Genomic DNA, 27,291 nt, shown 5'->3' on the forward strand with positions numbered 1-27,291 from the left:
CTCGTATTCCAACGTTCTCATGGTGTCTAAATGAAAACCCTTCCAGTGACTTTCTGCTCTCTGTCTCAGGTGAACAACGTTGACTTCAGAGGGATGGTGCGTGAAGACGCCGTCCTCTTCCTGCTGGAGGTCCCAAAAGGAGAAGACGTGACCATCCTGGCTCAAAGCAAACCCGAAGGTACGAACACAAAAATAAAACTCCAGTAAAAAATGATGTGGTAAAAAGTACCGAGTAACTGATCAAATTATCAATCATTTAATATTTAAAAATTACATTATCAGACGAACCAAGATATGAAGTTAAGTGGAAATTTTTATTTTTTAAAGACCAAAACGGCAATAACTCGTATAAGTAACAAATTTTCTAAATACATTTTTTATAAAACGTATCTGAACTCTGAATCCAAAATGATTTTTGTGTTTCTGGTTCCAGTGTATGAAGATGTTCTGGCGTCCGGACGCGGCGACTCGTTCTACATCAGAACCCACTTCGAGTACGAGAAGGAGGCGCCGCAGAGCCTCCCGTTCGGCAGGGGAGAGATCTTCAAGGTCATCGACACGCTGTACGACGGCAAGCTGGGCCACTGGCTGGCCATCCGCATGGACCAGGACAGCCAGTCGCCGGAGGTGAAAAAGGGAATCATCCCCAACAAGAGCAGGTGGGCAGTCAGAGCAACGCGTCTGAGATGTGAAACCGTCGGTGCAGAAAACCTCTGAGGTGGTTTTGTTTTGTGTCTCAGAGCTGAACAAATGGCCAACGTGCAGAACGCTGCCAGAGCGGCGTCAGGCAACGACAGAGGAGACTTCTGGAGGCTGAGAGGTCAAAGGGCGGGGAAGAAGAAAGACCTGCGGAAGAGCCGAGAGGACCTGAGCACCGCGCCGGTCGCCACCAAGTTCCCCGCGTACGAGAGAGTGGTGCTCCGAGAAGGTAGCGGAAACTTTTCCTCCCTTCTTCTCGGCTGATGACGGTAAATCCTGACATCAGTTTGTTTTTCCAGCTGGTTTCAGGAGGCCGGTTGTGATATTTGGACCGATTTCTGACGTCGTGAACGAGAAACTGGCCTGCGACCTTCCCAACGAGTTTATTATTGCCAGTAAGTATCGTCTAAATTTCCTTATACCAGTAATAACTGGTGCATGTTGTTCAAATAAAATACATCTTAGATGTTTCCAGGATGTTGTAATTATGAATTTATGGCAAATACAATTAATCCCAGTGAATTTGAAGCTCAGTTTAGCATCTATTATTTTCACTCCAGTAGTAATTTCTGTTTTGTTGGTCAGGAATCCTCAAAAAGACCTTTGACCTCTGACTAATATATTTCTATAATATTTCACCTGCTGGTATTGATTTGGGCTCATTACAGTTTCTGCTTTGGAAAAATGCAAAAATATGGAGCCAAAAAAATAAATGAATAAAAATTAAAAACTGGAAAAAAATTCAAAATTTCTCACTTTTTTGTTTCAAACTTCTCTTTTTATTCAGCTTCAAATTTTTTTGGATGAAAAAAATGAAATTACATTTTGGATCATGTGACTTTAGTTGTCAACTATGATACAAGAATATGGAACTAAAATGGGCCAAAAATGTTTAAAAAAAAAAAAAGAAAGGGAAAAAGATTTAACTGAGAATTAAAACTGAAAAGAAAATCAAACTTTATTTTGCTGTTTTCTGTTCAGCCTTCCTGTTATCAGCTGGACATTTTTCTCTCTTTTGCTTTGAATCAACTGCAGAAATTGTTACACTGTAAAACTCATTTTTTATAGAATTCAAATGAACTCAAAGTTTAAAACAAAGTTAAAAACGTGTTTGTTTCAGAAACTGAGCCCAAAGACGCTGGAAGTGAGAAATCGTCTGGAGTGGTGAGACTGAACACCATTCGACAAATCATTGAGCAGGTAGTTGGTTTATTTTTTATTACTTTTACCTGAATGTCTCTTTATGGTGGAAATAAAATCCTAAAATGCGGCGTCTTGTAGGACCTCCACGCGCTGCTGGACGTCACTCCCAAAGCCGTGGACACCTTGAACTACACCCAGTGGTATCCCATCGTGGTGTTCCTGAACCCGGACAGCAAGCAGGGCGTCAAAACCATGAGGAGCCGCCTGATCCCCGGATCCAACCGCAGCGCCAGGAAACTGTACGAACAGGCGGTCCGGCTGAAGAAGACCTGCTCCCACCTCTTCACCGGTCAGTGGCGCCTCGGAGCGACTCGTTTCAAACTTTTAGTCCGATTCGCTCACTGCGGCTCTTCCTGTGTGTCGGGAATCCAGCGACCATCGACCTGAACTCGTCGAACGACGCCTGGTACGGCAGCGTGAAGGAGTCGATCCGGGAGCAGCAGGAGAAAGCGGTGTGGGTGTCCGAGGGGAAGGTGAGTCTGACCGAACGAAATCAGAAAATCATCCAATTCATTAGAAAAGGCTAAATGAACCACGTGCACACACACACACACACACACACACACACAATACAGCTAATCCAAGCATATTGATAGAAGGTTTAGTGGAAGGAAAAAGTCTAACTGTAAAAATTACAAACCAGAAAAGTATAAAATTGCTGTAAATGTTGGTCTATTGATTGTTTCAATAGCTGAAGATGAAAAAAAACAACTTTTTGTTGAATTTGAAGCTTTTTTATTCATTTTGGGAAAGTTAAAGAGAAAAACTTAAATATATTGGAAATTAAAACACATCAACAAAATTCAGGTTAGCCATGTCTGAAATTAGATTTATATATTGGTAAATAAATTAGTGAAATTGTTTAAGCAGCTGAAATGGTTGGTCTTTTGGAGAAAAAATCTAAAATTGTGTTTAAATTAACAATTAAACTGACATTTTACTGGCCTAAAATGATCTGTTTTTATCTAACAACCATGTATAAAATGAGCTTAAAGTTTAGATAATTAAATGGTTTAACTTGCTGAAAATGGCTGAAATATTTCAGTGTGAAGAAAAAGTTTTAGTTGGATTTTCTGATTAGTTTCATTTCAGCAAAATTAGACATAAAATGTTGAATATCTTGGAAAATCAAAGTCGTTTTATCTGAAATGAGCCGAATGTTTTGGTTTCTAAACGGCTGAAGGAGTTAAACTTTAGAGGAAACTCAATTTTTGATGGATTTTCTGTAAATTTCATTTTATTCTTTTAAGTTTGTCAAATAAAAATCCAACATGTGGATCTGAAACTTGGTAGCAGTGAGTTTAACGAGCTGAAAATATTACTGAAGTCGTTCAAAGATTTTATTTAATTCTAAAATTTTGTTTTGGCAAAAACTATTGAGAAAAAGTTAAATATTTTAGAAAGTAAAACATTCAAAGCAGCAGTTTCTGAAATGAGGTGAAAATTATTGATGAAATGATTCAAGTTAAATTTAAAGTGAGTTTTGAAATAAATAAGTTTCTGATTAAATTTTCCGTCCCGTCGCTGCAGATGGACGGGTCAGAAGAGGACCTGGACCTCCAGGACGACCGCATGTCCTACCTGTCGGCCATGAGCGCCGACTACCTGAGCATGGACAGCCGCCTGACCAGCGACTACGACGACACGGCGGACGAGGGCGGGGCTTACACCGACAACGAGCTGGACGAGACGCTGGACGACCCGACGCCTGTCTCCGCCATCAGCAGGTCGTCGGAGCCCGTCCTGCCCGAAGAGCCGCGCCGCACCAAGAGGCCCGGCAGGGAGGTTCTGACCCGGGACCCCAGCCCGCCGCCTTCGTTTGTTCCAGAACCACCAAAGGTGAGCGGCAGATTTCAAACGACCCAACTGAGGATGGGAATCGCAGCTCAACTCCTGGGAATCGTCGAGCTGCTCGGATGTTTTGTCGTGTTTTGGATAAAAATTTCCAAGATGGCGTCGCGGCAGAAACGCCACAAAATATGTTTAGTTTTCACAAAGAAGGCGATTCTGGCCCAGTTGGAGCATGTTCAGAACTTTAATCTCCACAAAGGGATGAAACCTCCAACATCCTCTAACAGTTGACCACACAGCATTTCTACTAACCTGATATGTTTGATACGTTGCTTAGCAACAGCGGTGACTGTTGCTAAGCATCTCAAACTGCGCAAAATTTTTGTGCAGCAAAACAAGTTTGACACCAATTTTGTTAGATTTGATGATGTGGCTGTTTGACCTTTTGACCTTTTAAACTTTATTAATATCTTCACAGCAGCACAAATAAAAAATGTTGCTGCTGCACAAATGTAGCCGAGTTTATTGACACCAAATATGTGACTTGAAGACGGAGCCAGGTTGACCTTTCATGACCTCTGGAAACATTTATTATTATCTTTAAAATGATATTTTAGCTGCACAAACATTTGACACCAGTTTTAACCCAGCGTTGCTCTCCTCGCTGCAGGTCCGCGCCCAGACTCGGACCGACTCGGTGCGCAGCTACGAGTCCCAGTCCAGCAGCACCATCAGCAGCATCGACGCAGCGGCCGCCAGCAGGCCGGCGCCTCCGCCGGTGGCCTTGAAGCCCAACATCCCGCGCCTCCACCAGTCCTCAGAGGAGCAGGCGCCGGCGACCCAGCAGGAGGAGGAAGACCCCGCCAACAAGTCCTTCCTGGGAAAGGTGGGAAAACGACCCGTTTGCTTTGAGACTCACTTTCTCACTCCTTTCTTCCTTTACGCTTCGATTAGTAAACTTGTTTCCTTTTCTTCCTCCTTTGCTTTTTCTCTCTTCCTGTTTTGAAATAGAGAATGGCCAATCAGGTAACTCCTCATGTCCACATCCTGTTTCTGGGTTCCTGCACAAAACTTGACCGTTTTCTGGACTTAACCAGATGTTAAACCCTGAATCTGTCGACGCACTTTAAGCTTCTCAGTCTTTGTAAATGATGCAACTTGATTTAAAAAACTGTAAATTTAACATTAAATATAAACTTTTAAGCAAATAGTTGAGAAAATTAATGTGGCATTTATGCTGCTTATAAACAATAAGTTGGTTGAAATTAATCTGAATTAGTTTATTACCAAATAGTTTTATGATTTAAAGCTTTTCGTTAATTTGACACAAAGTTAACGTTGAGTTTTAGAGAAAACTCAGTTTTTGTTGAATTTTAAGGTTTTAAATTCATTTTATTAAAGTAAGAATAGTAAAACTTTTAACAGCCATGTATAAAATTAAAAATTTGGTTTGTAAATATTTTTTATGTAGCTGAAAATGACTGAAATAGTTAAACTTTGGAAAATCTTGGAAATTAAACCATATTGACAAAAATATTCAATGTAGCCGTTTCTGAAATGAGTTAAATATATTGTTAATTATTATAAGGAAATATATAAATATAAGGATGAATAAATAAAACTCAGTCGTGTAGGAACCCCGTGTTCATCAGTCACAACCAGCCTCATAATCCTCCACTCTCCATGTCGGCCATCTTTCTTTCTGTTTTCCTTCCACTAACTGAGCCTCCTTCTCTTCCAGATCAAAGCTTTTGAGAAGATGGACCACCTGGCCCGAGCTCATCGTCTTCTGGAGCTGCAGGAGGCAGAAAACGCTCGAGTCAGTGAAAACCCGCCGCTCGCTTAGTCTGCATTCAGACCCGTTGAGGTTTCCGGGTCCGGCTGCCAGAACAATAGCTTCCTGAAAGGCTCCTCTGTGGCTTTGCTGCGATTCACTCTGACATTTCTGGGTCTGTTCCAGTTGGAAATCGCCCAGAAGCATCCAGACATCTACGCCGTCCCAATGAAGCTGCCAAAACCCAATCTGAACCGCCCGCAGCCAATCGGGTCAGAGCTTTTTCTGTCTCATTTTCTACAGAAACGATTTAAATTCCTGTCAGTAGCAAGAATACAAGAAGCACAAAGTGACTAAACTTTGTTTCCATAAATCAAAATCAAAGCAGCAGAATCTCCTGGATGTTTTTATAAAACATCTTCAACTGGGGCTGGACAATAAATCAATAAATCGATAGATACATGATCAATACCAATAGATGATACATCTGATAGAATACTCACTGAGCTCTGACCCAGAACCGCACAGCATTCTGGGAAATGTAGGCAGAGGAAAGACGTTAACCGCTTACATGGCTAAGCTAAGCTAGGTTGGTGGAATCAACTGACTCACTGGTTGGTTGCTTAGCAACAAACTGTTGGGTCAGAAGCAGTTTCAAACTTTGGTTGCCTAGCAACGACCTGCTGAGTAACGTTTGTTTCAAGAATCCAAATTCTTTGACATGAAGCTCAAACTGAAGTATTTTTCTGGAGTTTTTTTAATTTAATTTTAGAGTTTATTTTCTCTTTTCTGTAAAGTTTTGGAGTTTTTATTTTATTTTTATTTTTTTTGTGGAAAACATTTGAGTTTTTGTCGCACTCTGCCCTCTGCTGTTGTCAGGGTTCATAAAATAATCATATTTTTGCTGCTAAATCTTATTTTCCTTCCATTCCACCATTTTGTTCTCACCTTCCTGTTTTATCCTATATTTCCCTTATTTTGTACATTTTCTACACAAGAGTATTAACTCTGAAAATCAGAGTTAAGAGATGAATTCTCTTTAGAGCTCAAATTTAAAGATGCATTTTTTTGGGGGGTCATTTTAGAGACGTTTATCCATCGACTTCTATTGTACCCACTGTGAAACAAAAATTAAAATTTCTCTTTCTAGATCAGTTTAGTTTTAGTTCTTTCTGTCACTGCAAAATTAATTTAAAGTTGGCTGCAGTTTGCTTGGAGTGACTTTACCTAAGTTTAAAGTGTAACCGCTGTAACAGAGTCGTCATTTTTAATTTTGACTTTCTCCTATTTAGCTGCTGATCATTTAAAATCAGTTTTAGTTGGAGACGTCCACAGAGTTTCAGATTACTTTATTTCACTTGTAAACCATAACTGCTGTTCAGAGCTTTCAGCTGCAAAGAGTTTTTCACATTTTTTAATCACCGTTGTTAAAATAATCATGTTGCTGAAATCATATTGTCCATTTTTGCCTTTTCCACCTGATCTGACTTGTTTTTGTGTTTTCAGCTCCAACGCCGAGCCGCAGACGATGTCCAGGCCCATGTACTCGGAGACGAGAGGAAACGAGGACAACGAGGCGGAGTACCGCCGCCAGCTGGCGGAGCAGACCCGGAGGGGATACTACAACCCTCAGAAGTACAAGGACACCGAGCTGTGAGGCTCCGAACAGGAAGTGAGGTCGTTCCCCAGCTTCTGTCGCTTTCTGAACTTCTTTTTTTCTCACATTTCGGCTTCGAGTCCAGACTCTCTTGAAGCCGGCGGCGGCGGCGCCGCAGAGGAAGAAATATCGGTCCTGATTTCCAGAGACGAAATGTTCGGTTTGGGTTTAAAAGCCTCCAGTGTTTCACTGGCGAGTCGAAGGTTTCTGAATCCGATCCATCACAAATATCAAGCAGAAGTCTTAACTTTAATTTGTTTGTTTTTCCTCCACGCAGCAGATTACATGTTTTAAAGCTGGTTTGGTTAATATTCATCCAGAGTTTCTGAAGGTCTTTAAAAACCTTCCAGGAACCAGGAAAGTTTCTGGAAGGTTTTTCTTCCAGTCAATTTCACCAGAGCTGCTACCTGGTTCTACAAGGTGAGAGATTTAATAATCATGTTCCACCGTCTAGAAGTTTTATTTCTATCTAAATATCTCCACAGAAACAAAACGAAACTAAACGCTTGTTTTTGTCTGTTATAAACTAACTTTTATTTTGAATATTATCTATTTTCTCACTTCCTGCCACCATCTTGTATTTGTACCTTCCTGCTGTTTCGTCCCATATTTACCTTATTTTACATATTTCCTACAGTAGAAAATTAACTCTGTTTTTCAGGATTAAAGTCTACATTTTCTTTAGAGTGAAAATAAATAAAATGCACATTAATGGCTCATTTAATGAAGTTTGTACATAAACTCCTGGTGACTTTAATTCTGGTTCACAGTGTAACTGCTGTGAAACAAAAACATTAAATTTCTGTCTTTACATCAGTTTAGTTGTGATTATAAAAGCAACATTTTACAAAATTAAATTAAAATAAAGTTTTCTCTCCTTGGAGCTTGGAGTGACTTTACCTAAGTTACAAATTATAACCGCTGTTTTTGTTTTTAATTTTATTGCTGAAAATCACAAATGTTATTTTTGCAGTTGGAACTTTTCTCCAGGTTTCTGCAGATGATTTAAAATCTGTTTTAGTTGAACAAGTCCACAAAATTTTTAATGACTTTGCTTCACTTGTAAATCATAACTGCTGTGAAATTGAGCGGCAAAGTGTTTTTATTCACACTTTGACCTCAGCTGCTGTCAGGGCGAATAAAATAATCACGTTTTTGCTGCTAGAATCGTTTTCTGTCCGTTAAACTGGAAAAAAGCTCCCAGAGTCCAAAGAAACACTTCAGACCTTCAGAAACTGTGGCAAATTATTGATTGAATTATTCAGTTTTGAAAATCTGGATGCCTTGGAAGTAATAAGGGAAAACTCGAGACTTTTGTACAGAACTATTTATGTAATTTCAGTCTATTTAAGTGTAGAAGAGTAAGTAAAATGATAAAAATATTTACCGTCTCGTGTCACAATTTAAGAAGAAATCATTCCCCTAAAAACAGAGTTGAATAACAAACAATCAGAGGAAAAGTTCAGCTGTAGTTTTTAGGCTTCACTTCTGCAGCGGCTTCTGTTTGATTTCCAGAATAAAACCCAGATTTACTGGGGGAGAAAGTTGCATTCTGGGTAGCAGGAAACTGTCGCGGTGCCTTTTTACTCCTGATTCTAGCTGGGAAATGAAGCTGCTGTCAAATTCAGAGGCTGGATGGAAAACCTGGAAGCATTTCGGTTTCCTGTTAAAAACTTGATTTTAAACAGACGTCATTCCTACGACAGCGTATTACGGCCGTTCTAGATGGGAAAAAAAGGAATAAATGTCCGTCACAAAACTCAGAAATTATGAGAATAATCTCAGAAAATTAATAGAAAATAAGGAAATTTTTTAAAATTTGCCAGAAAAATCTCAAATTTTGAGATTAGTCTCAGAAATTTTATGGAAAAAATGAAAACCAACTCTAAAATTTGAAGACTAATCAGAAATTTTCTAGAAGAAACTTAAAAATTTCAGTTTCAAAAGTTGAACCTTTATTTGCTCCAAAAGAATTTCAGAAAAATTCTATAAAAAACAGACATTTTTTAGAAAAACATGGAAATTCCTGAGCTCTAAGTCAAAAAGTTGAGGAAAAATTCTGAAATTTTCATTCTAATATTGGCAATTTTCTTGAAAAAACCATGAAAATTTTCTCTTCAAACCCAGAAATCTTCCAAAAGTAAATTTCTTTCTTCACTTTTGAAACTCGGAAACCTCCACCTTTTTTTCTAGAAAATTTCTGAGCTCAATCTAAAACTTTCTACGTTTTTTGCAGAAATGAACTCCTGTTTTATCCACCTGAACTGGCCGTAACATGACGTTGTGAATTCCTGCTGTTACTGTTTATATTGAGCTGATTCTACAGTCTGGAGGGAAAGTTATTTCATTTATTCCTGGTTTCCTCTGGAACAAACTGAGGAATTTAAAAGGTTGTTTGCAGCCGAGACAATCACCTTTTTACTGCTTCTATTTTTGTACTGATGATATAAACCCACTCTAGTCTAAGTGTTTGTGCACAGAAGGGAAGTGGCGACAATCATGATGTCTTTAGTTTGTGATTTGTGGTTTTTGTAGCTTGTGATCTCCTGAGTGTTTCACTGCTCACTCTTGTAAAATTCAGATGAATAAAACATTTTTTTTTTACACATTCCTCAAAGTTTCAGTTTTTTGTTTCACTTTCAAACTTTTTGCAGGGAAAATAAAACATGGAAGATTCTGGATTTTAAAAGGAACAGCTCAAGGTTTTTTGTTTCCAATGTTAAAGACTGAAGTACTTTCTAATGTTAATATTTTAAATACCAGTGGAAAAAAGTTTTAATATTTTAGATAATTTAACATTCCTTATTTAATTATTTTTGTGTGTAGGAGTTGTGGTGGTATAACGACTTTATTCTGGTATTATTCTAACTTTACTCTGGCAATATTGTGAATAAATTTATGTATTACATTTTCTTTTGTATTTTAACTTACTGTTGTACGATTTATTCTCGTACAACATTTTTCCCGCCATATGACTCTTTTTCTGGTATTACTTTATTCTTAAGGTTATGACTTTGTCGTACAATTTGTTGTATTCTGACTTTATCTTGACATGATTTTTGTATCGAGACGTTTTTCTTGTAGTATTTCAACTTTATTCTCGTTTTATTACAATTTTATTCCTGTATTTTGTGTTATTGTCGTACAATTTTATTCTTATAAAATACTGGCTTAATTCACATACAAAAGGTTTCTGGCAATATTGTGACTTTTTCTGTTCTATGGTTTTAAAATTACGCCTCCTTAAATTGAGTTTATTTAAGTAACATTGTAAAGTTTTATTTAATTATTACAACCATTTTTCTGTTGCGACTTTATTTTTGTAGCATTGATTTTTTGTCATACAGCCTCATTTTGGTAATATGACTTTTTTCTTGAATTATTACCATAGTTTTGTAATTTTTGTATTTAAGTCGTAGATTCATTACACATAGTAAAATATTTATTTTATATTGGGGGGGAAGCAGCGTAAAGGCTTATTTAAGCCAAAATGTTGCCTTTTGACACCAATATATCTCCATATATTAGTTTTTTTTTTCAATTAGGATGGATTTAAGTGTGTAACCTTCATTATCTCAGTAATTTTTGTTACTTTTTCTTTCTAATGAATAAAAAAAAAACAGAATTCATTATATTTTCATACATTTATTCTGCAGAATTGTACATGCGATCCTCTTTCGTATTATAGGTCCATCATGATTGAAATACATTCAGATATTACGGCTATTCAACCTGATCTAATATCGTCTCTGTTTGCAGCCTAAATTTACACAAGAAAAAAAAATCAAACCCACAGATTATCTTTGGTCGAACCTAAAATGTCACGTTAACACTCGGCCTAAAGTGAGACGGTTTGCCTTCTGCTGCCACACCGCAGACGATTTACACCACAGTCAGCTGTACAGATTAAGGCAAGTCCAGTGAGATCGATCCGGAACGAGGGGGTGGGGCTTAAACGGGAGGTGGGGTTTAAAACGGCAGGGGGCGGAGCCTACAGAGCAGCTCAGATGTAGACGGGTTGCTCCTGCGCCGTCAGCAGGCGGTACATGGCTGCAGGCATCGTCTTCATGTGGATCTGGAGAAGAAAGAAACCAAAATGTTGTTTTTATCTGGGAATAATAAAAATTCTGCTCAAAATGAATCATTTACTTTGTCTACTAGCAAAGCGGCTAATTAAATCGACCCACTGTGGAGCAAATATTTCAAATACTTTTATTTTCTCTGGTAATTTAAATTTCATCAGGAAAACCTTTTGCTCCTACTATAAATTATTCCAGTTCCTGCTGTTTGCTCTGACGGAAGACATTTTGTCCTGGAAACCAGTTCCAAACTGGTTTCTGTTCTCACCTCTCCCATGGCGTTGGACAGGATCTGGACGATCTTTTCGTGAGGCGTCGCCACGACGCTCTGCCCGTTGATCTCGATGATGCGGTGGCCGACGCGGACGCCGCCGCGCTCAGCGATGCCGCCTCTCATCAGGCTGCAGATCTGCAGGAAGAAGACGAGGAATCAGCTCGACGAGACGACCAGGAAATAATAAAAATGATCTGAAACACAAACTAAAGTCTTTAAAGTTAAATCGTTAACTTTGTAAGATGTCTTTTGTGTTGTAGAAAGTATTCCTGGTTCAGTGTTTTTCTGTTGTTGCTGTTGGTAATGATTTTTTTTTTCGTCATAGAAAGTACTCCATATTCAGTTTTCTTTCCATTTATTTCCAGCTCCTCCTTGCCCGTTTTGTGTTTTTGAGTCGTCTTTCTGGATAGAGCCACATATGGAGCTACTTTCTGAACACTTCCTGTATTTTTACGTTCCTATTAGAAAATACACCTGGTTGGCTGGTTTTTTTTCTTCTTTTGTTCCATTTAATTTCCACACAGAACATTTCTTTCACACATTCCTTTATTTTTTCTTTCCTATAGGAAGTATTTCTGGTCCACTCGTTTTATTGTTTTTCTTTTAGTTTTTATTATGATGTTTTGTTTTACGACTTTATTTTTGTATTACTACAACTTAATATTGTGACTTTACTTGTACAGCTTTTTTTCCACCATGTGACTTTTTTTTTGGTGTTTATTCTCAAAATTATGACTTTGTCGTTGGACTTCTCGTATTATTCAAACTTTATTCTGGTAATTTGACATCATTCTCATATTCTGACCTCCAGTTTTTGGTTCAGGGCTGATTGTTTAGATCTTTCTAAAACTTTTGATTTTCTTTCCCACAGAAAGTACCTCTGTGTGGTTTTACCGTCTACTTCCTGTCCTTTCCTGTTTCTGCTAAAATTCGTTACTTACGATCCCGTTCTGGACGCTGAAGCCCAGCTGGTACCGCAGGTCCGGCCTTCGGATCAGCACCATGGTGACCGGAGGACAGCGGACGATGTTCATCTTGATCCTCGACTGAGACTTCAGACCCTGAAGGAAACAACAACGCGGTTAAATTTATTCTCACGAGAGGGAAACCAGGAGGAGGGAGGAACGCTGCAGGTACCTTGATGATGCTCTGGCAGGTGCTGAGCGGTAAGCCCACCAGGCTCGTCCCGTTTATCGTCATGATTTGGTCTCCGATGTTCAGCCTGCCGGACTTCTCGGCCGGCCCGCCGTGCATCAGGCTGGCGATGATGACGGTGGGAAGTATGGAGCCCCAACCCGACTCCACGATCACCACACCCAGGATCTCGCCTTTCTGCTTCTCGATGTAAACCTGCAGGTGGGAAACGGTTTGAGAAATTCACCTTCGCTGAGATCAGGAAGGTTGTTTATGACACTGCAGCACAGCTGCGTCTGAAAAAACCAGCTGTTCATTTAAACCTGCCGGAGGGCCAGAGATGCCAAAAATAACTGACACCAGGCACAGAAGAGACGGTGATGCTGTTTTACAGAAAACACAATACATTCATGTTCTTTTATTTAATATCAAAAGTAGTTTTCAACTTAATTTTGAGGTTTTTTTTGTTTTTTACCGTTTCAAAAAAAAGAAAGAAAAAATGTTAATTTTATAGCTTAGCATCCTTTGGTGTCTATGGTTTGCAAAAATTCCTCAACAGTTTTGTTACTTTTAATATGAATCTGAAAAGCAGTTTTGAATTTAATTAAATTTTCTTGTCAGTTTTAAAAAAATGTTTTTTTTAGAAAACTTTATGGCAAGAAAGCTCCGTACTTTTTTCTTTTTTAAACTAAATCTAAAAAGTAGTTTTTCAACTTCATGTTCAGTTCCAAAATATTCCTTTTTATAACTGAACAATTTTATGGCCCCAATTTTACAAACCAAAACTGGGGCCATAAAATTGAAATAATAATAATAATAATAATAATAATAATAATAATAATTACTTTTAAATGTTCTTTTTTTTTGTTAAATATAATTTTAGTTTTAAATCATTTTTAACCGTTTTTTTTTATGTTTCAAATTTTCTTTTTAACAAACTTTATTGGCCCCATTTTAACTCCATACTCATTTCCTGTGTGGTTCTACGGTTTTGGATGAAAAAAAGACTCATTTGTTGCTGAGGCTCCAAACCAGATGTTCATTTAAAACAGAAATAACTCTGATCACCCAAAGCAGAGCTGGTGATGCTCTTTTAGAAAACACAAAATTGGTGAATATTTTTATGCTCAACATGGAGGTGAAACAAATAAAGTTAGTTCAGCTCCCTCTGGTGGCCGGCTTACGTCTCTGCAGTTCTCGGACTTGGAGAAGTGGATGAGGTCGTCGTTGTACATGTCCTGAGTGTTGAGCAGGTCGCTGTACTCCCTCTGGCTCAGGTCCTCGGGGTCGATGCCGTTGGCCCTGAGGAACTCCTGGTAGGCCACGCTGAAGGACTGACCGATGGACTGAGCGATGAGCTGCGCCTGAAATGAGAAAACGTCACGAAAATGTTTAAAACTGTTTATTTAACTAATATTTACTAAAAACTCAACCCATAAATCCAATCCAACACTTTCTGAAATAAATATCTTAACCATCAAGTTAAGTTTTTATCTCCTTGATGACATTTATGTCTACATGACGAGTTTAACAGATTTATTGATGCTGATTTGAGTTTATTAAATCTTTTTTAAAAAACTTAAACAAGCACTTTATTACTTAAGAAATAAAATATAAAGTTTTAAAGTTTTAAATAAAGTTTTTGGGCTTTTAAGGAATTCCGCTCTTGTTTCATGATAGCGTTCCAAACTTTTATGGAGCTAAATTGGGGCCATTAAGTTATTTAAAAAGAAAAACTTTGTAACTGGAAAAATAAAAATTAAAAATAATTTTGAACCTGCAAAATTTTGGCCATAAAATTTCTTTAAGATAAATAATAAAACCTTGAGTCTGATAAGCAGTTTCTAAATTGTATGGAGCTAAAATTTTGCCATGAAGTTTATTTGTTGTTAAAACATTTTTTGAAATGTGTAGAAACTAAAAAGAAAAGTAATTTTTCAAAAATAATATTTAGTTTGAATTCTTTTTTTTTTCAGTTTCAAAAATGTTTAACAAACTTTATGGCTCTACTTTAGCTCCATACTAATTTTGTTAGGTGTAAAAAACACAGATTTGTTCAGAGCAGAGATCGTTATGAAGGTTTTAAACCATGTAAGTTTTTTTCTTTTTTTAACCAGTTATGTAATTTACTCATTTTTAAACACAACAGACTCATAATTAGTGTTGCATATTCTGACATTAAAATCAACATTTTCATTCATTTTGAGCTACTTTTTCAAACAAGTTTATGAAAACCTTTTTAAAAAAATCACCATTTTGTATTTTTACTAACACAAAATCTTTCAAAAATCATTTTCTGTGTTTTATAAGGAATGTGTAAAAGTCTAAAACGATCAAATCTGGATCCTAAAGTGAGAAAAATCACTCAAAAGTCATTTAAAATTGAAAACATTAAATGACTGTATTGGAATAAGTTTAAACATTTTAAAAACGGGTTTAGTTTTGTTTTTAACACCAACCCTTCGTTAAGGACTTGATATGACTCACATCCTCGGACTCGAACACGTGGCAGATCATCCTGTACATCCTGGTGTCGTCGTGGTTCAGGTCCGTCTGCTCAGCTGTGTGGTCCAGGTTCTCCTGAGCGCTGCGCGACCTCACCATCTTACCCCGCGCCATCAGGACCACCATGTTGCCGATGTCGGCGATGTACGATATGGTTCTCAGCGGCAGGTCCATTAGCGCCTCCTGCAGGAAAGAAATCAGACCAGATGTTGTGATATTACCGTCTTCAATTTAATCTAATAATGAAGAAAAAGCATCAAATGTTCTCAGGAATGTGACGGTAAAGTTACTGTTAGAGTTTTTTATTTTACTAATAATGACATTTAGAGACTAGCAGCAACTCAGGCGCAGTGGAAGATACACTAATGCTAATCCGCTACTAGCTAAGCTAATTCTTTGTTTAGCGCTTTTGCTAACTTTGAAAACCTTTAGCACATATAGCTTCTTTTTAGGTCTTTTTACCAGCTTCTATAGAAAGTGTGGTGGCGTATTTCCCTGCTTTGTTGTGGCTTTAGCTCTGAAAGGATGAAAATGATGTTGGTTTTTTACCTGTGTGTCTGCATTGAGGACTTTGATCCTCTGTGTGGACATGAACAGGTCGACCTCGGCTGTGGACGGACTCTCGCTGTCTGGACTCTATGGAAACACAGAAATGAAAAACCTCCGGTTGTAAATAATCATCAGTTTTTACATAAATACAGCCACCCAGCAGCGACTCACCTTCTTCCTGTTCTTCGCCTGTTTCTGAGCCGCCTGCAGATCAGAGAGCAGAAAACATTTTCAGAGCAACTCGGTTGCCTCGTCCGCTGCACTGACTCGACTCCAAATGCCAAACAAAGGGACAGAAGAGGCTTAGAGGTTTCTGTTTCTATGTGTCCGTGTGTGTGGGAGGTCAGCGGCGGCCATGTTTGGCAGCAGCCGGACGCCAGAGGCGTCTGCGACCGACATCGTCACCAGTTTCCTCTGCATCAGAGTGACACAACGCGGCCTGAAGACAAAACGGGCCGCATGTGTTTGAGGCAGCCGGCGGAGTCACAATGCGACCAAAATTAACTCAGAAACCTCTGGAAATATTAAAATTAAGCTTAATTTAAAAAACAGATTCTTTCTTCTTCTTTTGTTCTAAATGTTTATGATTTTAAGATGTATTTTAAGGAATATTAGACATATTTGATATTATTTTTGATTTATTCATTATTTTCTGCAAATTTCCAACTTTTCAAACTCAAAAAATTGTGACATTAATCTCAAAATGTTAATTTTTCTTTCCTGGAATATTTTAGATATTTTTAAGCTCAGAAAATTAATTTTTTTTTCTCAAATTTCAGATTAGTGTCAAATTGTGGGTTTGTTTGGGGTTTTTTTAGCAAATTTTAGACTCTGAAACACAAAGATTTCTAGTTTTTCTCCAAGATTTCTGAGATTAATCTCACAATTTCTGAATGTTTTTCAGGAAAATGTTCAACTTTTAAAACTTAAAAGTTTCCAAGCTTTTTTTTTTCTAGAAAGTGTCTGAGATTAATTTCAAAATTTCAATTTTTTTGGCAGAAATTTACTTCTATTTTGTTTGTTTTTCTTGTATCTTTGCCCTTAATTTGCCGTCGTACCGATTACTTAAGTTAAAACATAGGAAAAAAATCATGTTGTACATTTTCTCCAAAATTCTTTTATCAAAATTTTAAAAAATTTATAAAAATTCTTACATTTTTATCAAAAATAAAGAATCATTGACTTAAATCAAACTCTTCTGTCTTGCTGAAAACTTACTTGTGAGTTTTGTCTTATTTTAAGTGAACTGAGGTATTTGCACTAGAAGCCAAAACTACTTGGTCATATTTTGTGTTTTTGCAGTGTATTTGTATCCAGTCGGCTGCTGCCAGATTTCAGCTCTGATTTCTCTACTTACTCCTTTATTTCTGGAGTAAATAAAGTCTTTCTGGATCCAGGCTGCAGTATGAGCTCAATCTGCAGGAGGAATGCTAATCAGATCTGGACACAGATCTACAGAACAACATTTAAAAGAAGCTTTAAAATCTCCCGTCTTCCTTCACTCGTCTCTCTTTCTGCCTCCCATATCTCCACTTCATCGTCTCTTTTTTCATATATATTTGTGGCTTATGCACTATTTACTTCCTGGATGGTAATCCAAGCAGAAATCCTGGTGGGTTGGTGGTTCTGCTCCCACAGAATGAAGCTAAAAGCTTCTCGCTAACTGTGTTTGACATCTCTGGGGCCCCAGCGCCGTCGCCGAGCAGCGGGGGCCCGGAGGAAAAGCCGGACCGAATCTGGGAAGGACGCGGCGATCCAAAAGTAATCCCGCCGCACAAAGCCGCGGGCGGCGTCACCTGACTTCAAAAAGAGCAACGTGACAGCGAGTCTGGAGGCACAAAAATAAAACTAATAAAAGCTTTTATTTCATTTTTAAAAGTGTAACGAATCTTTGTGGTGACTTAGAATTTAATAATTTACTTAAAAAGTAAAACTCTGAGGTTAAAAGTTGCTTTTCAAGCGTTTATATATGGAGTGCTGTTTGTGAAATCACACAGTGAAAAATAACCGAAATATTTCTGCTTATTTATCCTGCAGGGAAAATTTTTATCTTTTTTACTTTTTCATGTCATATTTTCACCAGATTAATTTTACATTTATAAATGTCACAGCTTGTTAACTAAATATCGTTCCAAACTAAATATTCAGAAAATGTTTAGTTTGGAAAACAAAGTATTTATTTTGCAAGCTAAACATTTAGCTGGGAAGCTAAAAGTTTAAATTTAGAACTAAGTATTTAATTAGCAAAATAAAAAATGTAAATATTTAATTTAGAGGTAAACACTTAACTTGTAGGCTAAATATTTATTTTACAATTTAGGAAATATTTTTCTAAACATTTAATTTTCAAACTAAATATTTAGCTAACAAGCTAAATGTTGCTTAACTAACTGTTTAGTTATTAATTAAATATATAAATAATTTTTCCTTGTGGTCTGAAGTTAAATCAGAATAAATGTTTTATTTTTTCAGGTCAGTTAGTTTTGCTAAATTATTTTTATCCATCAAATGTCAGAATGAGACAGAATTTATGCTAATTAACCCAAAACTAAAGTGTAAAAAACGCAGGCAGGATGTTATACTGACGTGCTGAAAGGAGAAATCAGTGAGGAAGAAGCCATTAATGTAAAGCAAACATAAAAAGCCAAATTATTTAAAAACACAACAACAAGGTCCCAGTAACGTATGCGTGGCGTTTCTCACCCGGACTCGGCTCATGGCCTCCTGCGCCTGCTGCATGCGGGCGCTCTTGGAGGGCGTCCGCTCTGACAGCAGGTGGGTGCAGCCCAGGTAGGTCGCAGCAAAGATGATGCCGTCAATCAGATCCTCTGGGTCACACGGTCCTGGAACTGCAGGAACCACACACAGATGTTAAAACACACAACACTGTTTCCATGACAACGGTGTTTAATTTGGATGTTCATGCTAATGGCTAAGAGTTTCCCAACACTTAGTGTCAGATGATGGAGATAAAGGTGAAACGTGGAGCTGTCAGTGTCTAGAGCTAACTGTGCTAACCCTGAAATACTAATCAGAAACATTAGTCCTGCTGATGCTAAAGTGCCACACCAACGCTAATGCTAAATGCTACTAAAACATTTTTATTTACCGGAAGCTAATGCTAACAAGCTACACCAATATGGTATTAAATTGAAGCTAATGCTGAAGTGCTACTACAACATGATATTTACCTAAAGCATGAAACTCACCATGTGTCACACTAAACCAAATTTGTTGGTGTTTGGAAGTATTTTCTATCAAACTGGTTTAACTGGTGTAAAAGCTTGTTTAGCACCAGTTCTATTGAGCCAAACTCTCTTTCTGGCCTCCCAAAACCAGAGGATCCAGACGAAAGAGCGGCTTTTAGCTAAAGCTAACTATCCAGCAGGCAGCACTGGAAAACCAGTATATGGTTTTCAAACAGAAACATCCGCAACAAACCAAAACAACATGTACAGGAAAAGATTTAACTATTTTATATTTAAATTTCAGTTAATTTTACTGTATATGCAGAACAGCAGTTTATATATGAAGACATTATTCAAAGACAAAATGGATCATTTGTTTTGTTTATATTCACTCACCGTCCACAAATGTGGGAAAGGGAGGAAGAGCCCGGCGAATCTGAGAAATCACAAAAACACAAAGCATTCTGGTCACTTTCACACCAAAGATCAAAACTCATTTACACAAAGCAGGACCTTAGAAAGGTTTTTCTTCCACAGGACTTTCTGCTGCTTTCAGGGTTTAACTTACTATAATTTTTAAGTTACTATAATTTATTACTGAGCAAAACATTCAAGTTTAACTACAAAGTTGAAAATAAGATTATGAATTAACTAAAAAAAAAAAAAGATATAAGTAATTATTGTTGCTTCCACAATGTAATTGGTAAAGGTTTTTATGAACATTTCGGTATATTTTTAAATATCGATGATATGGGACTATTTAAATTATAAATATTTACTGAATAACTTAATAATGTGTTTCTATGGTAGTGCGGTTAAACGTTTACTTCCTGGATGGACGCCTTCTGAGGGGGCGACGATGGCTGCGCTTGCGCAGAAGATTGCTCCGGACTCTGCTGTTGCTGCAGACGTTGACCTGATGGTTGCTGAGTCGGCGTCGTGGGTGTGAAGGTCTGCGGTGCCCGTGGCTGCGACTGGTAGCCCTGGTGGTGGTGATGGTTGTGTTGGGGCGGCGGTGCGTGGCCATGTTGCGGGTTCCTGGACGTCTCGGCTCTCAGAGGACTGACGCTGTAGCGGGACGGAGACTCCAGAGTCGACCGAGAAGGGGAGTGAGGAGACGTCTGCGGGGGGAAGATGGCGGAAAACGTAAGTTAGTACCTAGCATAAGTTAGCAAACTGATAACTTTCTCCGGTAGAATTTCTAACGGGCCAATCAGCGAACAGAAGGAGAAATTCTGAACAATGACGTCAATTTTCTGCGCTGTAGTCTGCCTGTAGTTTTAGCAATGGCTAAACGAAGCCGTTCATGTCCGTTTTCAGCTACGCCTATAAATATTTTAATAAGATTAACAGCCATTTTGTTCAGGTCGCATTTCTCTTTTCGCAGTAGAGGACGGTTGTTTACAGCGCAGGCAATAAGAAATTAGCTTCATAGCGTCGAACTGGCGCATTAAATACGTCACAACCAAACGTTAACCAGCAACGATTGTTTGCTAACGTTTTGAGAAAAGCAAATAGCTTGAAGAAGAGACTTTATATGTTTTATTGTCTCTAGTGACCTTTATTTGATATTGAATTGAAAGGATATAATAATATAAAACATGAGTAAATGCAAAACAACATTGTTCAAGTACAAAATGTACAAAATCAAACAAAATTGACATGCAGCTAAAGTATTTTGTAGTGCAGGTGATTGACACCAAATTTGTTTGATTTGGTAAATGTGGCCTGGCTGGTTGACCTTTCATAATCTCTATGATGATTTATTAATATCTTTAAAATGATGGTGGCACAAACGGATTAATTTACAGCAGTTGGTGGGGCCAACTTCTCTTCCTATCAACTAGGAAATCATCTGGTTCTCTACTCCAGACTGAATGTTCTCACTTGGTTTACAGATTCAGATGCTTCATTGGAAAAAGTTACAAACTCTGACCAAAGTCAACAACTCTGGGTGTCATACTAACGTTGGTTTGCATTGGATATGCTTCCTCCGTTGGGCTGACCTCTTGTCTCATCACCCAGATCGGCTCCACCGGTTGGTCTGGTGTGTAGGGAGACCGCACCGCCTTGGTCTTCACTCCCTCAATTGCCTCTTTGATGTCTTTAATTGCCAGGCTGATGGCATCTCCTGATCCTTTTGTAGCGTCCCCTGAGAGACCCGCCAAATTCCTGTCTTCACTCACCCCAGCCGGTCCAGGTGATTGGGTCTTAGATTGGGGTTGTGGCTGCCTAGATGCCAGCCTGCCAGTCTTGGATAGAGGGCTTTTATCAGCACTATCGCCCTCACTGTCGGACTGCCCGTCGTAGTGGTGCAGCCGGCAGCCAACAGAGCGGTCTATAGGGAAGGGACGGGACCCTCGGTTCCTACCCTGCCTTGCAGTGTGGTGGGAACTCTCCGTAGGGGAGGATGGCGCCCCTTTTTGAACACTCTTCACTCTATGTCCGACAAAGGTCTCCTGCTGGGACTCTTGCTGGGCTTTGTTAGACTCGGGTCTCCAACCAGATTGTCGACAAGGTTCCCGCTGCATTTCAGGGTAGGAGGTCTTCAGAGGTTCGGGGAAAGAGTTTGGATGACATTTTGGCTCAGAGTACGACTCAAAGACAGGCTCTGTGTATGTCTTCTGGTGGGACTCCGTGTAAAATTCTGCATAGGTTTTAGGGTGAGATTCGGAGCAAGAAGTTGAGTGAGACAGTGAGCAAGATTCGGAGCAATCCTCTTCCTCTTCTTCAGGTAAAGGATTGTTGTCAGGTAGCGAGCTCATACTGATGTCCTCACTGAAGTGGTCCAGCTGGGGGAAAGGTGGTACGTCAGGAGAGGAGGGAGGAGTTGGTGACTGTAAAGGAGGCGGGCTGTGGAGAGGTCCATCCATGCTCAGCGAGGCGGCGCTCTCCGTGTCCGAGCAGAGATCTGTAATTTCACTTCCCTGAGCTGTAGGATCCTCTTCTGCGTTCTCCATGATTCCTTCCCGGTCCTCCTCCACCCTTTCTGCTTCTTCTGCTCTTTCATTGTGGCTACAGCTGGGGTTCCCTCCAGTGGGCTGGAAGTTTCCATCCTCCTCTACTTCTTTGTGTTCCTCTTTCTCTTTGACTTCCTCCGATTCCTCTTCATGCTCTGCTTTGTACTCATCGTGGTCTTCTTCAGCGTCAGCCGGTGTATTTTGGGGCTCAAGTTGCACGTCACCCATTGCAGGAGCAGAACTGACATGTGTAGGAGTAACAACAGCAACTGGAGTCTGATGAGGAGATCCTCTGTCTTGTGATTGGTTCAGGACAGGATCAACAAAACAGACTTCCTGCTCCCGTATCTCGGCTGCACCTTCTCTCTCTCCAGCGCCAGGCGAAGACACCTGGGTTTCTCTAAACTGCTGCCGCTGTCTGTGATTTCTAAGTCTGGGGTTTGGGTCACCATGACGGCGGTAGCGGGTAACGGCAGGGCGGTGTTGTTGCACAGGACGGGGCTCGGCATCCTGACCCTCAGCCCCGTCTGGCCCGGCAGAGACGACCGTCGGGGCCGCACCAGGACTCTGAACTTGCCCTGACGGAGGCCGGCGGCGGTGACGAGGAGGTCCGCGACCGGCTGGGTGGTGATGGTGGTGATGATGTGCAGAGTGGTGGTGATGCCGGTGGGGATGGTGAGGAGGCATTTCCCCATCCTGGTTCTGCATCTGACACGGCCTCCAGGAGCGACGGACGGGCGGTTCGCCGTTGGTTCCGTTGGGCTGCCTGGTCCTCGGAGGCACAGAGGCCCCCATCGGCTCCTCGTCTGCTTCGCCTGTGGCATCTTCCTGATACTTTTGACTCATTTCTGGGACGGGATTGGACTCAGAACAGCTTTGCAGATCATCAACCCACTCACAGACCAACCTGGAAGAGAAAGAGACAAGAGACAGTCTGCCTTTACTAGCTGAAGAGAATATTTATTCATTTTAAACATTAACTCTACAAACAGCATCCCATAATTGTATTTATATGTTAAAATAGCCTAATCACTCAATATTTATCTTCTACACTACATTGTGTTGGTGTCACATAAAATCCCAATGAAATAAACGGATTAAAGTTCAGGAGGTTTAAAAACATTTTCAAGGCACTGTGTGAAAAAAGGCAAACATGACATGATGTTTAACTTTGGCCCCACCCTGCTTTTGTTTCACTAATACTAAAAATGTAAATCCTCAGAGAATCATTTAATCTGCAATGTTCATCCGTCCACCAGCAGCTGGCAGATGGCACCAGGAGGAGGAGGAGGAGGAGGAGGAGGAAGGGCAGGAGGACAAGGAGGGACCTTTATCTGGTACCTGATAGGAGCTGACAGAGGGGAGCAGATCGGGCAGCACTCTGAATAATAAATATGCTCTGTGAACGAAAACGACCAGATCCGTTCTGATATTTATTTAACGCGACGCTCAGAAGACGACCAGGATTTACTGCAACTTCACCGAATATCAGATCAGCTCCAGAAAAGGTCAAAGGAAGAACAGAAACTAGAAAACCTGATTTAAGATTTAAAAAAAGCCTTTAGAGTTATTTTACCCAAACATCAGATCAGTCAGTTCATCGTTTTCCTGGTTCAATTCTTGCATCTTTGAACAATAATTTTAGATGCAGGCAAGAGGATTTTTTCCCTCTTACTTTTAACTTTCTGACAGTTGCTATGACACGTAACCGTGGCAACAAGGTGCCTTTTTTTTACTAGCTGAAGCAGCAGATTAGCATTTCAAAAGCTAAGAAAAACTACCTGAACTACAACCTTGAAACCCAGAGGAGTCACAAAAAGAAGGATTGATGGATGTAGAGCAGAGAGAAGAAGAAAGGTCAAACTGTCTCTTCTCCACAGGTGTCAAACTCGAGGCACGCGGGCCAAATCCGGCCCGCTGCAGCTATTTAACTTGAACTTAAAGGTAACAGTTGTGAGCTTTAATGTTATTATTCAAATCAAATCAGTCAATGTGGAAAAAAATTTTAAAATAAGAATCAAAAATCACATTTTAACAGGGTTATATTTTAGAAGCAGAAATCCAAGTACAAAAACATGCAAAATGTGTGAATTTTGAATAATAGATCCTGTTTAAATGTGGACATAATGACGTCTGGACTGGAAACGGATAAACGAGTGAAAGGGTAAAGGTTAATGGTGATCCAGTAATTTGAGCACCAACCACAACTGCCAGCATGGGACCAGAAAGGCTAATAGTCTTCCCCGTTTGGGGTTTATTGGAGCTGGCAAGCGGCGGCCATGTGGTTAGACGAAGAGAGTCGGGAGGAAAAGGCAGTCTGGGTCACAGATGGCCCGGCAGCGAGGCCGATGGCCGGACCCGGCCGGAGCCGCCTCCATCTGTCCATCTGCAGTGAAAGCTGCCGGGGGATTTGGAGGCATCATTAAGTTGCTGAACATATCCTGACGACACCTCAAGCATGCAGCGGATTCATCTGCTGAGTGGCTACCAGAGTTTAGGACTGATTAGCAACTGTAACGGTAAAAAAGAGCGAGTCTTTGGAAAGCAAAGATCGACAGAAGGAACCTCAATCTGACAATAAATCTGCAGTAACTTTGTATGTTTGGAAAAGCAATATTTCCAGACCTCCGTCTTCAAACTGCACAGAAAAGACTGTTGATGTCTGAAACCAACTCTGATGAAAAACGGCGACACTTTCCATCTATCAACGCCAAGACAGCCTTTAGGTGTAAAACCTCTCCATTCAGCCTCTCTGTATTGTTTTTGCTCAGTTTATAAAATGTGTTTTGCTGCCTGAATAGCATATTTTAAATCCCAACAGTCTGTTTGCACAAAGAAACCAAGTATAAATCTTCCCTTTCTGATTTTCCTTCATGCAGAGACGCTTTCTGTTTCTCCCTCACTCTGAACTGTGGGAAATGCTTAACATGAATAAAATAAATATCTAAACCTGCAGAGAAAGAGGAACATGAAGCGATCTAAATTAAATATGGTTTGTGATTGTTGTGTAGTCTGAAAGCAGGCTGTCAGAAACCTACAGTCAGCAGATTGAGTCCACTGCAGAGGAGGAAACGGTTGGCGCCTCAGCTGACTGTTTCAGACGCCCTATCCACAAAACCTGGTTGTCCAAAGCAACTTTTAATGAAACTTCTCATAAACTCATCATTTTTAGAAAGATTTTCATCCATTCAAACATATAAAATAACCTAGAAAGCTGCGGTAACTCCTCCAGGCCTGTAGGTGGCGGTGTGATGCCTGTATTATAATAAAAAATATATATTATCACATTTTCTACATGTAATGGCTATGAGAAAGCAAGACTTTAATTTTTCAGCTTTCTACCTCTGTCTGCTACTAAACATGTTAGGTTTTTATATATCGGTGACCTAATATCTGATTTTCTATGGAAAGTGACTCCAAGTTATTGGAAAAACCAATATTCTTGTATCATTATGACTTTTTTCTCATATTATTTCGACTCTTTATTCTATAATTTTATGACTATTTTGTTCAATATTACAACTTTATTCTGGTATTATTTTTTATTTACTGTTTTAGATCTTTATTCTCCTAATATTATGACTTTATTCTCTTAAGACAAATTTTTTCTGCAATATTCTGACTTTTTTCTCACAATGTGAGTTTATTCTCATAGCTGTATTCTCTATATATGCTGAGTTTATTATTGTATTATTACAATTTTACTCTCACAACATGACATTATTTTAATTATTTATTTATGTTTTAATTAGCCTGGCTGTAATACTCCATCGTAGAACACAGCAGTTTGCTCAGATGAGACCAATTAAAAACATTCAACGTGCAAAATTCTTCAAAAGCCCGAAGACGTGAAAAGCAGGTAGGATCAGAACCCAGAAGAACATTACAGGTGTTTCTACACGTGTGATTACTGTTCCAACACTTGAAATATGTGAAAAAATATGAAACATTTAGGAGAAACAGCATTTTTACAAGGCTGAAGAACTGATAATATATAATTTATTTTAAGAAACCTTCACATTAAAGGTGATGTGAGCATTTCTTCCTAGCCTGATTCATCCAGTGTGTGTGTGTGTGTGGGTGTGTGTGTGTGTGTGTGTGTGTGTGTGTGTGTGTCAGTCACACACCGTGACAAACACAAGCTCCCAGCCAGCATATGCTCCGTGTTGGGATGCATCAATTATCACTTTCCAGGCGTCACGACCGCTCAGGATGATGAATTCATAAGAAAATAAATAAATAAAAAGACAGGCAGGTGCTTTTATTTTGAAGGCCTTAAATCCCCTCCTGTGGTCATGTTCGGTTTCATTAAGGCCCAAAGGTTCCTCTTTCTTAAACATCTGTGGTTCCGGGCCTGTGTGGTCACTCTGTTCCCGTGTTTCCTGTCATTTAGAGGCTGAAACAAAACGTCCTTGGCTGCCTGATTTTAGAAATTAATGACATTTATTTTGAAATTACATCCATCCAAAAATGTCGGAGCGGTTTTATAAACGTCGCTGTTTATGATTTCCCCCCCGCAGGTGCACAATAATCCCAACAAACATAATAAATGTTCGACTGTCGGACGTGACAGCCGCTGATTTTACCTTCATGTTAGAGGAGGAGAGGCCCGGCTCCGGTCCACATCGTCCCGCCCGGGTCGGCTCGGTTCGGCTCGGTTTGCTCCCTCCTCCGGACAACCTGGTGGGATTAAAACGGAAAGCTCGGCCCCCTCCGTCCGCACCGTGACATCAGAGCGGATTAGCGAGGCACAAAGCGCCTTTAGCAGCAGCAGCTGATGCTGGACAGCAGCGGCTCGACCCGCCTACTCCATCAGCAACCTGCAGAGCGCTGCGACACGCTGCCCGGAGCGGCCGCTGGGGGCGCTGTGGCCCGCGGCGGGGGCGCTGCTGGTGACGTCAGGGGCTGCGTGCATGAAAAACAAACTTAACAGAAAGCAGTAACAATGGAAATATAAAGAGTACTAAACAAACAAACAAAAAATTAAGAGTAATAATAAAAAAAGAAATATAAAATTTATATTAGGGAATATTTACATTCAGCCTATGGATTAAAAACAAATTCAAAAATACCTTATTGATCCCAAAGGGAAATCAAATGTAACTCGTATAAATTTAAATTCTATACTATAAAAGTATGTAAAATTTTAAACTGAACATCAACAGAAAAAAAGGTTATTCCAGTAATTTAAATAAATTGAAGCTCATGAACCGATTTAAATATTTCAAGTGTTTATTTATTTTGCTTGCAGGTTATTAAACTCCAATATTCAGTTTCTCTAAATAAATAAATAAATATTACTATTGTCAGTTGCTGATTATGGAGGACTGATTCTGTCAACATTGGCAGAAAATATAGAAATACATAAATGGCTTCATGAAGTAATTTTTTATTATTACTTATTTTTTATTTTTGTTGCGTGCTATGGATCAAAAAAGTATTATGTTATCTTAAGTAATGTGCCAAATTGTATGTAAA

The 27,291-nt window shown here is 39.4% G+C and overlaps 2 protein-coding genes across 5 annotated transcripts in view; one reads left to right on the forward strand and one right to left on the reverse strand.

Moving 5' to 3' along the window:
• The window catches only part of tjp2 (tight junction protein 2), a 42,849-nt gene extending 33,114 nt beyond the window's left edge, over window positions 1-9,735 (forward strand). For 2 of the 4 annotated variants that reach the window (XM_023337866.1, XM_023337865.1), the window contains 13 exons: window positions 70-178; window positions 434-659; window positions 741-928; window positions 999-1,094; window positions 1,820-1,899; window positions 1,981-2,191; window positions 2,275-2,375; window positions 3,433-3,741; window positions 4,364-4,579; window positions 4,705-4,719; window positions 5,435-5,512; window positions 5,654-5,739; window positions 6,974-9,735. In XM_023337866.1, the coding sequence (XP_023193634.1) occupies window positions 70-178; window positions 434-659; window positions 741-928; window positions 999-1,094; window positions 1,820-1,899; window positions 1,981-2,191; window positions 2,275-2,375; window positions 3,433-3,741; window positions 4,364-4,579; window positions 4,705-4,719; window positions 5,435-5,512; window positions 5,654-5,739; window positions 6,974-7,124 (1,866 nt within the window). In that variant the 3' untranslated portion in view covers window positions 7,125-9,735. The remainder of the gene's footprint in view (window positions 1-69; window positions 179-433; window positions 660-740; window positions 929-998; window positions 1,095-1,819; window positions 1,900-1,980; window positions 2,192-2,274; window positions 2,376-3,432; window positions 3,742-4,363; window positions 4,580-4,704; window positions 4,720-5,434; window positions 5,513-5,653; window positions 5,740-6,973) is intronic. The other 2 variants (XM_023337863.1, XM_023337864.1) reach the window with 2 other exon arrangements.
• Window positions 9,736-10,753: 1,018 nt separating this feature from the next.
• On the reverse strand, window positions 10,754-26,657 carry LOC102223837 (amyloid-beta A4 precursor protein-binding family A member 1-like). Its single transcript, XM_023337877.1, has 13 exons — window positions 26,400-26,657; window positions 20,821-22,720; window positions 19,681-19,974; window positions 19,250-19,289; window positions 18,369-18,514; window positions 15,837-15,869; window positions 15,666-15,752; window positions 15,099-15,299; window positions 13,796-13,975; window positions 12,615-12,827; window positions 12,419-12,538; window positions 11,472-11,612; window positions 10,754-11,199 (listed from the first exon to the last, which is right to left on the reverse strand). Exons 2-13 carry the CDS (start codon window positions 22,657-22,659, stop codon window positions 11,128-11,130), a joined length of 3,366 nt encoding a protein of 1,121 aa, XP_023193645.1. The 5' UTR covers window positions 22,660-22,720; window positions 26,400-26,657; the 3' UTR covers window positions 10,754-11,127.
• Window positions 26,658-27,291: the final 634 nt, after the last annotated feature.

Source organism: Xiphophorus maculatus, chromosome 8, assembly GCF_002775205.1.
Source record: "Xiphophorus maculatus strain JP 163 A chromosome 8, X_maculatus-5.0-male, whole genome shotgun sequence".
Taxonomy (NCBI): Eukaryota; Metazoa; Chordata; class Actinopteri; order Cyprinodontiformes; family Poeciliidae; genus Xiphophorus; species Xiphophorus maculatus.